At 43.3% G+C, this 13,852-nt stretch overlaps 2 protein-coding genes across 4 annotated transcripts in view; one reads left to right on the forward strand and one right to left on the reverse strand.

Moving 5' to 3' along the window:
- The window catches only part of LOC118241425 (uncharacterized), a 4,712-nt gene extending 1,062 nt beyond the window's left edge, over positions 1–3,650 (forward strand). The window contains exons 2-5 of the mRNA XM_035526412.2: positions 1,385–1,492; positions 1,586–1,696; positions 2,151–2,210; positions 2,628–3,650. Of these exons, the coding sequence (XP_035382305.1) occupies positions 1,385–1,492; positions 1,586–1,696; positions 2,151–2,210; positions 2,628–2,699 (351 nt within the window). The 3' untranslated portion in view covers positions 2,700–3,650. The remainder of the gene's footprint in view (positions 1–1,384; positions 1,493–1,585; positions 1,697–2,150; positions 2,211–2,627) is intronic.
- A 586-nt stretch (positions 3,651–4,236) lies between these two features.
- acad11 (acyl-CoA dehydrogenase family, member 11) overlaps positions 4,237–13,852 on the reverse strand; it is a 40,761-nt gene continuing 31,145 nt past the window's right edge. For 2 of the 3 annotated variants that reach the window (XM_035526101.2, XM_035526102.2), the window contains 7 exons: positions 13,064–13,136; positions 7,808–7,893; positions 7,408–7,479; positions 7,030–7,184; positions 5,780–5,896; positions 5,022–5,131; positions 4,237–4,597 (listed from right to left, as the gene is read on the reverse strand). In XM_035526101.2, the coding sequence (XP_035381994.1) occupies positions 4,483–4,597; positions 5,022–5,131; positions 5,780–5,896; positions 7,030–7,184; positions 7,408–7,479; positions 7,808–7,893; positions 13,064–13,136 (728 nt within the window). In that variant the 3' untranslated portion in view covers positions 4,237–4,482. Of the gene's footprint in view, positions 4,598–5,021; positions 5,132–5,779; positions 5,897–7,029; positions 7,185–7,407; positions 7,480–7,793; positions 7,894–13,063; positions 13,137–13,852 lie in introns of those variants that run through there. The other variant, XM_081718840.1, reaches the window with a different exon arrangement.

Below are 13,852 nucleotides of genomic sequence, written 5' to 3' on the forward strand. Positions count from 1 at the left end.
GATAGATGAGAGTCATCGTGGCACTGAGGTGCCTAAAGGTTGATCAAAATAACTCTCTCAGTTCAAAAACTGTTACTTTACTTCTTTGCTTCTCTGGATTTCTAATTAAAGAAGGTTGCATTATAGCTGAATGTAGAACCCGATGGCCAAATCCTTTGTGAAGTTATGGAAGGCAAAGACATTAGCCTGGGACCATGCAACACAGTATTAGATCCCAAGGGAAGGTTTCACATGAATCTTGTAAGTTTTTTCAGGGATTTTCTTAGTAGTGAGAGAACAGATTCGAATACAGTAAACATTGTGACAAATATGAACATCTGCACCAGAAACATCATTCTCTCCTCTGTATGTGATGACATTGGTAATGCAAGGCACAATACTGGGTTCTTTTCCTTTACATATAAATAATCTTTTTCTTTGAAAATAATCTGCTTATCTGTTATAAATAAATTACGTAAGGGGATTGTGTGCATGTGACTTCTGAAAATGCACTCAATCCATAAATATCCATAATACATAGGGATGAAACCTTTTCAGAGAATTCACAGTAGAAATGAACTTATAATCTTAAATAATTTTAAAAACAGAAAACAGGTGAGATAAAGTTAAAAAAAAAAGGGAGTGTTGAACGTGCAATTCTTTAACAGAGGAAATTTGGTAATATGAAAGAAAAAAAAAACCTGTGATTTTCCCCATCTTCAGAACCACAGTGCCTTGTACATGGATTTGGATTCTACCATTTGGCTTGTTAAAGGAAATGGCACTGTTGGTTACGACTGCACGTACTGGTTTGAGGTTTAATTTATAACTGAGAAAGGGGAAGAGGGAGAGAGAGAAAAAGAATGACCAGCATTTCCTTTTATCTTCAATTATTTCAACTCTCTTATATAGTTTATAGTTGGCTTCAAAGTACAGCAGCACATTTAATAAACCCCTTTGAGAAAAAATTCAAATATTAAATAGAAATACATTTAAAGCTACTCATGAGAAATTGCATCTTTGGTTGCTGTTCGGTTGATTTTGCTGTGCTACGTCAGAAAGTACTGTAGCATGAAATTTTAAAACCTTGAAAACCAATAAATGCAGTGCTCTTGAGCAAAAACAGTGTTAAGTGAAGCAGCTGTATTGGTAAAACACTGAAAGGAAATTCAGCTTGTGACTAATATCCGATGAAATCTCTTCCATGTTAATTCATGTCCGTAATTTCCTGTTGCAGGATTGTAATTCCTATAGACCAGTAAAGCTTCACTATTACAGCTTCACCGGTAGAGCGTCAGTGGCACTGCGAAGCAGCATCAGAGAGCTGCAGAAGAAAATTAAAAAATGAAAAGGAAATAAGGAATGCAGTTTTTTCGATTTTTAAATGCATTTGTATTAATTTCAGTTGAGGGTCCGGAGACACACTGAGCCAGAAAGAGAGAGAGCTCATCTCAGCCAAACCAACCAGCCAGGGGTCTTCTCAGCCAAGGGCTTCCCAAACACTCTTATTCAGGTGTGTGTGAGAGAGATTTTTTTTTTTTTTTAAGGCAGTAAGATATTCATATTTTCAGCTGAATGTAATTTCTACTGTGCTGTACTGTTTCAGGCCGACAGGTCGAGGCGTCATCTGAACAGCAACAAGAAGAAACAAGCACCTCGCAAATCACGCTTTGGCACCTACTCCCTGCTCAGTCACAACCCCGCGACCCCTCTTCAGGTGAGTATCCATGGCAGTAACCCCAGTTGTGACCCTGTGTGTCACCTTTTTACTGGGAGGAAATGAACCATTAATGCCCATCTTATCCACAGAGGTGAAATACTGTCAAATACTGTTATCACTATCACTACTATAATAACTACCAAACTTGGAGACATGACTTGTCTTTTGTCTTTCCTAATACACGAGCTTGTTCTGCCTGACACTGGCAATCGCAAAGCCTGCAAAGAGTAATGCCTGCAAAATGCGTTTTGGAATGGGAAGGGTTCATTTGAACACAGCGTTTTTAATACGTGCCTTGATTGTTGAGTATACAACATGAGATGGCTCACTGTTCAAACTGACTTTTCATATTCTAAAATGCTTTTGGCAAGCATTAGTATGACTCATGAAAGTGCCAGTGTGAGGAAGACTGGTGCTCGCAGGCTGAGGATCTCTGGGATTTCTCTTACAGGTAGTGCAACCGAGGATGCACTCTAGAGATGCTGGCACTGCACACGTCTCTCCATTACAGGTATGAGAGGTTCTGGGATGAGTCACCACACATATTACTATGCTTACCAAGAGCAATCATTGGCCTAAATGTTGGTGCACCTAAAGCTGCATAATCCTAAGGGTAAACGTATGCCCATACAACCACACAAACAACGTATCATAGTTGTAGACTTTATCCAGAAGCTTAATTCAGAAAGTTACCATAACCATAAGACAAAAATATAAATACATGATACAACAAAATAAAGAAAAAAACAAACCAAACAACTAACAATAACTGTATACACCCTCTTACACACCCTCTTACACCCTCTTACACACCTCCCTACCGCCAATATTGCTCATTGTAAAAAATGCAAATACAGCATCCACTAAATAGTATTTAGATAAGAATGACCTTCTATTGCCACATCTACTAAGTCTGCATTTGTTGCAGGCAGTGAAGCAGAGGAACAGAAGAAGTGTGACCAGGAAGAAGAAGGGCACGGAGGCAGTCATCTGCTCGTGAGACAGGACGCACACAGAGCGAGTCGAAACCAGCCACAGGCCATTGCAGGCTCACTGTATGATGAGCTCCTCTGGGATACATATGCCAACTCCATTCATTCGGAATCCTTTCCACAGAGGCTGACATTCCCGGTGCACCATGTGGGTGTTTTGTATTTGGTAGTAATTAGAAAACAGCGTGATGCAGGCATGAATTGAGATCCATTTCTTCCTAATCTTCATTGTACCCATGGATGTCATCACTAGCTCTTCAAATTTCAAACTGGCTCTTTGTTCCGGGCAAAATGCACTATAATGCTAAAGGCACATGTGGATGTCCTTTAAAAATCATGATCAACCGCATTAATTAGATGGTAAACGACAAGGAAACACCCTCAAACATTCACACACAAAACAAGGCTAACCTGTATCATCACTCATAATGGCAGGACACTGAAAAGAAACTAAACATATGATTACTCTTTAATGTGTACATTTACCTAATCCACAGATAATGCAGACAAACTGACCTACACATTAGCATTAAATGTATCGGGCTTTTATAGTAGAGCAATTTGTAGATCAGCAAATCTGCTCCAAATAAGCATTACTCATATATAGAGTATAAGAAAGTAGGATCTACCAACAGCATTCCAGGCTTAAAATAATCTATAGTCGTTTATGACAATATTACTCTTTTAAAAGAAGTCAAGTTTATTTTAAATATAATAAGTGAAACAGATCTACACACAGTGTTTTAGCATGCTGTGTTTCTGGTTAAATAAGCTTTCTTTACTCATATGGATAATTTTAAGGCCACTTACTGCTGATGTGAAACTAATTATATAAAAGCTTTAAATGGTGAACCATGTTAATGATTTTTTTTGTATTAAAGTTATTTTTTCTTTTACAATTATCGTGTCCTATTAGACTTGATTTAATAAAGAGTGGGGAGTGGGAGAGAGAGAGAACACCATACTGAGCAGTTAACCGCAGCAAGCTCACAAATGACAAATTGGGTAAGAACACTCAGACCTTAAATGGATCTCCAACTACACATGGCTCCAATCAGCTCTTAACCACAGTGTGTATGTGTGTGTGTGTGTAAGTATGGCCACATAAATCCTTTCAGTAAATGGCTTTAGCCTATTTCTATTCAACAAAACAGATAAATATCTACCCTGCTTACTCATTCGCTAGTGAAGCTCCCCACATAAACATCTGCTGAAGAGCTCAGTCTGCAACCCGTCAAAGTCTGATTTGATGTAATAAACTTTATGCTGATGTACATAAGCGAGGCTGATGCTCTCAGCAGCAGTCTAGGGCTCAAGTGGAAGAGAAACATCATACTGATACCATTACAGTGCAATGTGCCAAAGTTAATCATGTTTGTGTGTGTGTTTGCATGCGTGTGTGTCTGTGTGTGTGTACGCACATGTGTGAGAAAGTTTCATCAGCAATCTGACAGGCAATAATATTTTCAAACAGCAACATATCAAAGGAAATGTGTTGTCATATTGCATTTTACTGCTACACGAAGAAAACACATTTTGAAGCAATTTCAGGAAGAATTTAGTTGAGTTTATTACAAAATTTCATGTCACACTGCTATAACAAAGTGAATGATGCGAAATCTGATGCCTGATATTAAATAGCCTACGGTAATCTTTATATTGGTGGAGTCAGTACTCCATTAGAGGCTGATTTAGTGTCTTCAGTTATATGCTGTTTATGTAAAACTGATGAATTAAATGTAATATTTATTTTAACTAAGTAATGACATTTAGAGCTCAGAGAGGGTTTGTTTACAGTTTAGCAGCCGTTCGTCTGAGCTGATCCGTGAGCTCCAGTCGGGCGATGGAGGACAGGTGAACCTCGTCGGGGCCATCAGCTAATCGCAGTGTCCGCACGTACGCATACCTGGACACAAGCGCATACCTCTTTATCTCCTCCTGCTTACACCCGCGCACACTGCGCTATACGCATGCCTGATCACATGTACTTGAAGACATGCAAACATAATTCATTTTTTGTGTGCGTGCACATGCAGGCACACAAGTTAAAACTGAATGGTGAAATGCTATTTAAATAGCACAATGTTAACTATAACGTCATTTACAATTGGATGCTATCATCTATACAGACTGTATACAATGACAAAGAATCCCTAACCAATTGCTGTCCCTTACTTTTCACAGTTTTACAGAGTTAGCCTGCAGTGCTGGTGTGAGATCAGAACTGGCCTAGTGAATATATAAACATACACATATACATAAAATAATATAACATATACCTACAAAATAAAGTCCTGTGTAATGAAACATGTTTAGACTGTTCTACTCACATCTGGGCAAGGGGGAAGTCCTCAGACACTCCAGCACCCCCATGAACCTGGATAGCGCAGTCCACCACTTTACATGCCATCCTACCAGCTGCCACCTTTATCATTGCAATCTATATGAGATGGAGTGAGAGGGACACACAGACAACAGTTAGTGTTACTCCTGTTCGACCAATCAGATGGATGCAGCCTTTTCTGGGCTGGCAGACTTGACATGCCTCGACTCTACAACATTCTTCCAGGGTGCGCAAGAGTGTGTACGAGAAAGAGAGAGTGTGTGTGTGTGTGTGTATACTTTTATTACCTCCCAACAGGGAGGTATGTTAGAGGTGTGTGGCTTTTCTATGAATCAGCAGGAGGGCTTTGCTGAGAACTGCTACTAAGGTGTAGAGGCTGACGACTGCGGCACCGGCACCGCGGCACTAATAGGATCTGCACGCCGTCTCCTGTGCAAGTTGGATACTGCGCTGCTGTGACTACAGCCAGCAGGAAACATGGACAAACAATCATTGCTCCCGGGAAGCAGCACTTTGGGCCAATGCCCCCCTGCCAGAGCGATAATGGAACACAGGAAGGAATGAGAGGTGCACGTGTGAGTTTGCGAGGAAGAGAACATGGGCTATAGGAGGACAATGAATATATTCACTCCCCGTACGTCCTCCCAACAGCTCCTCATCATCCCCATACCAGTTTAATTATCCAGATGTGACCCTCACATCGAAGGCTTTGCATGTGTGCGTGTTAATCCTGGCATGTGTTACCTGTTTCCTAGCCGCCTTGTTACCATGAGTGTCGAGTGTGTAAGCAGCGTGGAGAGCCAGCAGGCGGGTCTGTTCAATAGCGAGGCGACACTCTGCTATCCAATGAGACACAACCTCCTGCAATCCAAATAAAAATAATAACCAACAATTACTTTGGAAAAAAAAAAAACAATACCAATACACAAACATTCAAGCAAAGTAGATATTTAAATCCCAGTGCCCATATATATTTTCTAATTTATTTTATGCAGTCGTCACACAACAGCAGCAGCAGTTTTAACTTTTAACTCTAGGTGTCAGCAATACTCTTATCTTAGAGAAAACGGTAATTATTTTTTAAAATATTGACAATTTATCTACTTATCAAACAGACAATACAAACCCAACTTCAAATGATCAGCTTTGCAGCTGCAATCACTTCTGAGCAGAATGTAAAATACCAGGAAAGCTTTATGTTAGCTCTGCTATGACCTCAAAATGGAGTCAGTGTGCTCAAACGCAGCTAGCTCGTCTGTGTATGTGCGTGCGTGTGTGTGTATGTGTTTGTGTATTAAAGCAAAAACAACAATCCCCTTTCCTTTTCTAATCACCCTGAGCTCCTACAAAGTCTGGGCAGTGTTTATAAGCTATATCTTCAGAGATGAGCTGCTAGGCTGAAAAGAAAAAATAGCTCTCAGTAATCTTACTGTTTCAGCTCAGCTTCCTTCAATTACACTGGCCCAGATGAGCACTGGGCCAGGCCTGTACACTGCACAGTCTCACACTGTGCAGTAGGCAGCGTTATGACTACACAATCCATTAGGAAAGCAGGTTATGACCATTAAAGGGTAAACGTTTGTCATTTTTTCATTTTTAAAATTCATTCGGTCTTGGTTTTTCTAAATGAAGGAGGCACACTGGAACGCACACTACACGGAGCCAAAGCACACAAGTGGAGAAAGCATGTGGGTGTATGGGAGACTGGATGGCAACTCCCTACTTAGAATTTTTGGCTACAACTTGACAGGTCATGCGTTTGACCCCAGCTGTTGAGATTGGCCTATGCTGTTGCTGTGGCTGGCTAATTTCTCGTGCTGTGGCTGCCTAATGCTTGTGCTGTGGCTGGCTAATGTCATTTTCATTGTGAGGGGTGTGTTTTACTTTAGTAAAAAAGAATGTGGCTAAAACAGGCCACTTTGGTCAAAAGCATAGAATGTTCCATAGCTGTGATGTTACCACACAAATAAGGATGAGCTTTAACAGGCATTTACGTGTTGATACAGCATCTTCCTGAAGGCGCAGCGGCTGGCTGCCCTTTGGCACAGGAGCTCCAGGGCCCTCTCTGCCACGCCCACGGCCCGCATGCAGTGGTGCAGTCTGCCTGGGCCCAGACGCCCCTGCGCTATCTCGAAGCCTCGGCCCTCCCCTGCCAACAACGGGCCAAGCATTACAAACCCTGCTTACAGCAATGTCCCGAGAACTGCAAGGTCCCGAGATCCTAGAACGATTCACTTCATTTGCGTGAAACATACTTTAATGTAGAGTAAAATGCTTCTCTGAAAGGATTTTCCATTTTGTTATCAATACATAAAATCCTGGTACACAAAAACACACGTATACATACGGATTTCAGCAACTTGCTATCTCACCCAGAAGAATGTGGGAGGTTGGAACACGCACATTGTCAAAATGGATCTCAAAATGGCCACCATGGCTGGCATCTACGGAGATGAAAGAGAAGAGCGATAATCGTCTCACACTTAGTGAAAACAGAGCTCTAGAGAACCTGCTGTGGTGGCAGTAAAATGAAATGTGAGAGTGAATACATTTTTTAGAAACATTTAAATATATTACTGCCTGTCAGATTGCTGATCTTTCTCACACACACACACACACACACACACACACACACAGGTGTTGTATTAACAGAAACATAAAACAACCCAGCAACCTGCCAAAACTACAGAAAAGAGAGAAGAAAAACCTTGGGCAATTTGAGAGATTCATGTAAACAATGGCTGGTTTTTCTGCCAACCTGGAGGAGCTCACCGTCTTGTCCAAACACAGTTAGCGGTCGGATCTTCCTTACACCAGGCGTGTCCATGGGAACCAAAATCATACTGTGCTGACTATGTCTGAATTACACACATTACGCCAATTAACACAAACATGAGAATATCTGAAACACAGCACACTAAATACATACACAAACATACACATCATAACTTTAAACACACACTCAGCACTGTCCATGTTATGAACACATACACCACAACACTGTCACACTTAACAGTAAATGTTTCAACCATTTTCAATATTGGACATAATGGGAACATCTACAACATTTGCCAAACACATTCCAACAGCCATTTAGCCGCTGCTCTGTAGGTTCTGAGCGGAGTGGTGCTGAGTAAATGAGCATTAAATAGTTAAAGAGAGCACAAAAGCATCTCTCTCTCTCTCTCTCTCCCTCTCTACTGACACTGCATTCTCTGAGTGTCATATTAGGAGGTAGGGTTGAAAGGGTCAGAAAGAGTCAGAACGCAAGAGATTGATTTTAATACACAGAGATAGACAGACTCAGACATGTATTTTCAAAATATTGTGTGGTGTGTACACTCACAACTGTAACCAACACATATACTTATTGTTGACAAACCCAGAAGGCCAAACTCCCAAACACTCACATTCTACCCCCACCTACACTCCATCCCCCAAACACTCTAACCCACACCTAAACTCTATCCCCCCAAACATTCTAACCCACACCTACACTCTATCCCCCAAACACTCTAACCCACACCTACACTCTATGCCCCCAAACACTCTAACCCACACCTAAACTCTATCCCCCCAAACACTCTAACCCACACCTAAACTCTATGCCCCAGAAAATTCTAACCCACACCTAAACTCTATCCCCCCAAACACTCTAACCCACACCTAAACTCTATCCCTCTAAACACTCTAACCCACACCTACACTCTATCCCCCAAACACTCTAACCCAGACCTACAATCTATCCCCCAAACACTCTAACCCACACCTAAACTCTATCCCTCTAAACACTCTAACCCACACCTAAACTCTATCCCCCAAACACTCTAACCCACACCTACACTCTATCCCCCAAACACTTTAACCCAGACCTACACTCTATCCCCCCAAACACTCTAACCCAGACCTACACTCTATCCCCCCAAACACTCTAACCCAGACCTACACTCTATCCCCCCAACACTCTAACCCACACCTACACTCTATCCCCCAACATTCTAACCCACACCTACACTCTATCCCCCCAAACACTCTAACCCACACCTAAACTCTATCCCTCTAAACACTCTAACCCACACCTACACTCTATCCCCCAACACTCTAACCCACACCTACACTCTATCCCCCAAACACTCTAACCCACACCTACACTCTATGCCCCCAAACACTCTAACCCACACCTAAACTCTATGCCCCAGAACATTCTAACCCACACCTAAACTCTGTCCCCCCAAACACTCTAACCCACACCTAAACTCTATGCCCCAGAACATTCTAACCCACACCTAAACTCTATCCCTCCAAACACTCTAACCCAGACCTACACTCTATCCCCCCAAACACTCTAACCCACACCTAAACTCTATCCCTCTAAACACTCTAACCCACACCTACACTCTATCCCCCAAACACTCTAACCCAGACCTACAATCTATCCCCCAAACACTCTAACCCACACCTAAACTCTATCCCTCTAAACACTCTAACCCACACCTAAACTCTATCCCCCAAACACTCTAACCCACACCTACACTCTATCCCCCAAACACTTTAACCCACACCTACACTTTATCCCCCCAAACACTCTAACCCACACCTACACTCTATCCACCAAACACTCTAACCCACACCTAAACTCTATCCCCCCAAACACTCTAACCCACACCTACACTTTATCCCCCAAACACTCTAACCCACACCTAAACTCTATCCCCCCAAACACTCTAACCCACACCTAAACTCTATCCCCCCAAACACTCTAACCACACCTACACTTTATCCCCCAAACACTCTAACCCACACCTACACTCTATCCCCTCAAACAATCAAACCCACACCTACTCTATCCCCCCAAACACTCTAACCCACACCTAAACTCTATCCCCCAAACACTCTAATCCACACCTACACTTTATCCCCCAAACACTCTAACCCACACCTACACTCTATCCCCCCAAACACTCTTACCCACACATACATTCTATCCCCCCAAACACTCTAACCCACACCTAAACTCTATCCCCCCAAGCACTCTAACCCACACCTACACTCTATCCCCCCAAACACTCTAACGCACACCTACATTCTATCCCCCCAAACACTCTAACCCACACCTAAATTCTATCCCCCCAAACACTCTAACCCACACCTACACTCTATCCCCCCAAACACTCTAACCCACACCTAAACTCTATCCCTCTAAACACTCTAACCCACACCTAAACTCTATCCCCCAAACACTCTAACCCACACCTACACTCTATCCCCCAAACACTTTAACCCACACCTACACTTTATCCCCCCAAACACTCTAACCCACACCTACACTCTATCCCCCAAACACTCTAACCCACACCTACACTTTATCCCCCACTCTAACCCACACCTACACTCTATCCACCCAAACACTCAAACCCACACATACTCTATCCCCCCAAACACTCTAACCCACACCTAAACTCTATCCCCCAAACACTCTAACCCACACCTACACTCTATCCCCCAAACACTTTAACCCACACCTACACTCTATCCCCCCAAACACTCTAACCCACACCTACACTCTATCCCCCCAAACACTCTAACCCACACCTAAACTCTATCCCCCCAAACACTCTAACCCACACCTACACTCTATCCCCCCAACACTCTAACCCACACCTACACGCTATCCCCCCAAACACTCTAACCCACACCTAAACTCTATCCCCCCCAAACACTCTAACCCACACCTACACTCTATCCCCCCAAACACTCTAACCCACACCTAAACTCTATCCCCCAAAACACTCTAACCCACACCTACACTCTATCCCCCCAAACACTCTAACGCACACCTACATTCTATCCCCCCAAACACTCTAACGCACACCTACATTCTATCCCCCCAAACACTCTAACCCAGACCTACACTCTATCCCCCCAAACACTCTAACCCAGACCTACACTCTATCCCCCCAACACTCTAACCCACACCTACACTCTATCCCCCAACACTCTAACCCACACCTACACTCTATCCCCCCAAACACTCTAACCCACACCTAAACTCTATCCCTCTAAACACTCTAACCCACACCTACACTCTATCCCCCAAACACTTTAACCCACACCTAAACTCTATCCCCCCAAACACTCTAACCCAGACCTACACTCTATCCCCCCCAAACACTCTAACCCAGACCTACACTCTATCCCCCCAAACACTCTAACCCAGACCTACACTCTATCCCCCCAACACTCTAACCCACACCTACACTCTATCCCCCAACACTCTAACCCACACCTACACTCTATCCCCCCAAACACTCTAACCCACACCTAAACTCTATCCCTCTAAACACTCTAACCCACACCTACACTCTATCCCCCAACACTCTAACCCACACCTACACTCTATCCCCCCAAACACTCTAACCCACACCTAAACTCTATCCCTCTAAACACTCTAACCCACACCTACACTCTATCCCCCAAACACTCTAACCCACACCTACACTCTATCCCCCCAAACACTCTAACCCACACCTAAACTCTATACCCCCAAAAACTCTAACCCACACCTACACTCTATCCCCCAAACACTCTAACCCACACCTACACTCTATCCCCCCAAACACTCTAACCCACACCTACACTTCATCCCCCACTCTAACCCACACCTACACTCTATCCACCCAAACACTCAAACCCACACATACTCTATCCCCCCAAACACTCTAACCCACACCTACACTCTATCCCCCAAACACTCTAACCCACACCTACACTCTATCCCCTAAACACTCTAACCCACACCTAAACTCTATCTCCAACACTCTAACCCACACCTACACGCACACATACGCATCCAAGCACATACAGAAAAATGTGGAAACCACCAAATATTTCATATATCAGAATAACCAACGGATTTGTCCTGTCTTAATCTCAATCTCTGTGTTGTTTATAAGAGGCTGGGTCAGCATTGCGGGGTGGAGATGTTATTCTCCCTGAGGTTTTAAGTGGCACACACTCATTTCTCACACTGTAACCCCTAATAACCCCTTCCACCCACACCCACTTCCATTCTGCCATGTCACTGCAGCAACAACAATAGAGGGAGAGAGAGAGACAGAAAGATAGGGAGGGAGGAGGTAGAGAGTAAAAGGGAAAGATGAGTCAGGAGGCAAGAAGGAAGAGGTGTCGGTTTCGCCAACATGAGAAGTATACAGTGGTTTTACATCTTCTCTGTGCATGTGTGCGAGTACATGCTCACTTGCTTGTATGCAGAACAATGTCTGTATGTAGCAGATGTGTTGATCCTGTGAATTGCGCATCTGTCCATGAAACGTCATGACGGGTGAAAACAAGCAGCTCTGATGAGCCTAATTGCTCACTCCACTTCCTGCCTGTATTCCTTGTCATGAATAAGATTTTCTTTGAGTTGTCAATGCTTTATTTTCTTTTAAACCCTCTTTCTATAGGCCGCTTCGCTCCCGATCTCTCCCCTGCACCGCCCTCCACATGCTTTCGGGTGAGAGCTGAAGTCTGTGTTTAGACATGGTTCACTGAGAGGAATGCAGACGACTGGACCTCAGTGATGACCATAGCCAGGGCCCAAGTGCACTGTGGATGTGGACCTCGTCACACAGGCTTATAAAGAGGAGGTTAGGACGAGAGTGGAATAAGGCCAGTAGCTGCTGATGTTTATTTTTGTGTTGGCTTGGCTGGGTTTGGGACTTTGTTCAATCCAAGACTAGGAGAAAGCATGCATGCGTGTACACACACACACACACACACACACACACACACACACACACACACACACACACACACACACACACACACACACACACACACACACACACACACACACACACACACACACACACCCCACACACACACACACACAGTGTTATGTGCTGATCAGCACATAACTAAATTCCCAACCTCTACTTCCTCTAGAACACTGTGGAGAGACACAGACACACACACGCAAGCACACAGAAAAGTTACAACACTAAAGAAATTATTTCAGTGCGATACCTGGTACTGTTCAAGTCAGCTGACTTGCTCCTGCACATCACCACGGCGAGCTTACACATTGGGTTACCTGCACCTAGGAAAAAAAAAAAGGGCAAGCTTTTTTCAAAATATCATTACGATGCATGCATAAAGAATCAAGTAGGTGTGAGTCTGCAGAATATTACTGAAAAGGTCTGCCAGGATCAATGAGTGGTCCACCTGAGAAAAGGATTTGGAGATGTTCTATATGTTTTGGTTGGCAGAGCCATCAAACTCCAACTTCTACTGCGATTATGGTGGAATTCCAGTCTAATCGTTGTTGCTTTTGCTGTGTGCTCAGCCTGTGTGTTTTTTTTTACTTCTACACGTGCGCGCGCGCACACACACACACACACACACACACACACACACACACACACAGAGTTTCTTTTCAAATTTACACCGCTCATAACACAGCTACTTTCATGAACATGGAGTAGTGTCAGATGTTTCAGGTCATTTATGTTAGTAATGGGTTTGTTCATTTGGGTTTGTATTCTAGAGGGAGCTCTCATTCTCTGCACCATGTGCTGTAAAGTTGAAGAACGACTTGTGTACTCACTTGTGTGAGTAACTACAATTTACAGTATTAAAATTAGCAGAGGATGACAAAATTGCAGTGAAGTGGACTGTGGTTTCCAGAGAAACCGGAAGCCTTTAACTATTTAAAAAATATTAACATCTATACTTCCTCTCTGATAAAAGAACCAATCTGTGTGTATACAAGAGTCCAAAGAAATTAAGCTAGTGAGTGAACTCGCAGCCCTTCAC

The sequence above is a fragment of the Electrophorus electricus genome, chromosome 1 (genome assembly GCF_041902795.1).
Source record: "Electrophorus electricus isolate QZ-2024a chromosome 1, ASM4190279v1, whole genome shotgun sequence".
NCBI lineage: Eukaryota > Metazoa > Chordata > Actinopteri > Gymnotiformes > Gymnotidae > Electrophorus > Electrophorus electricus.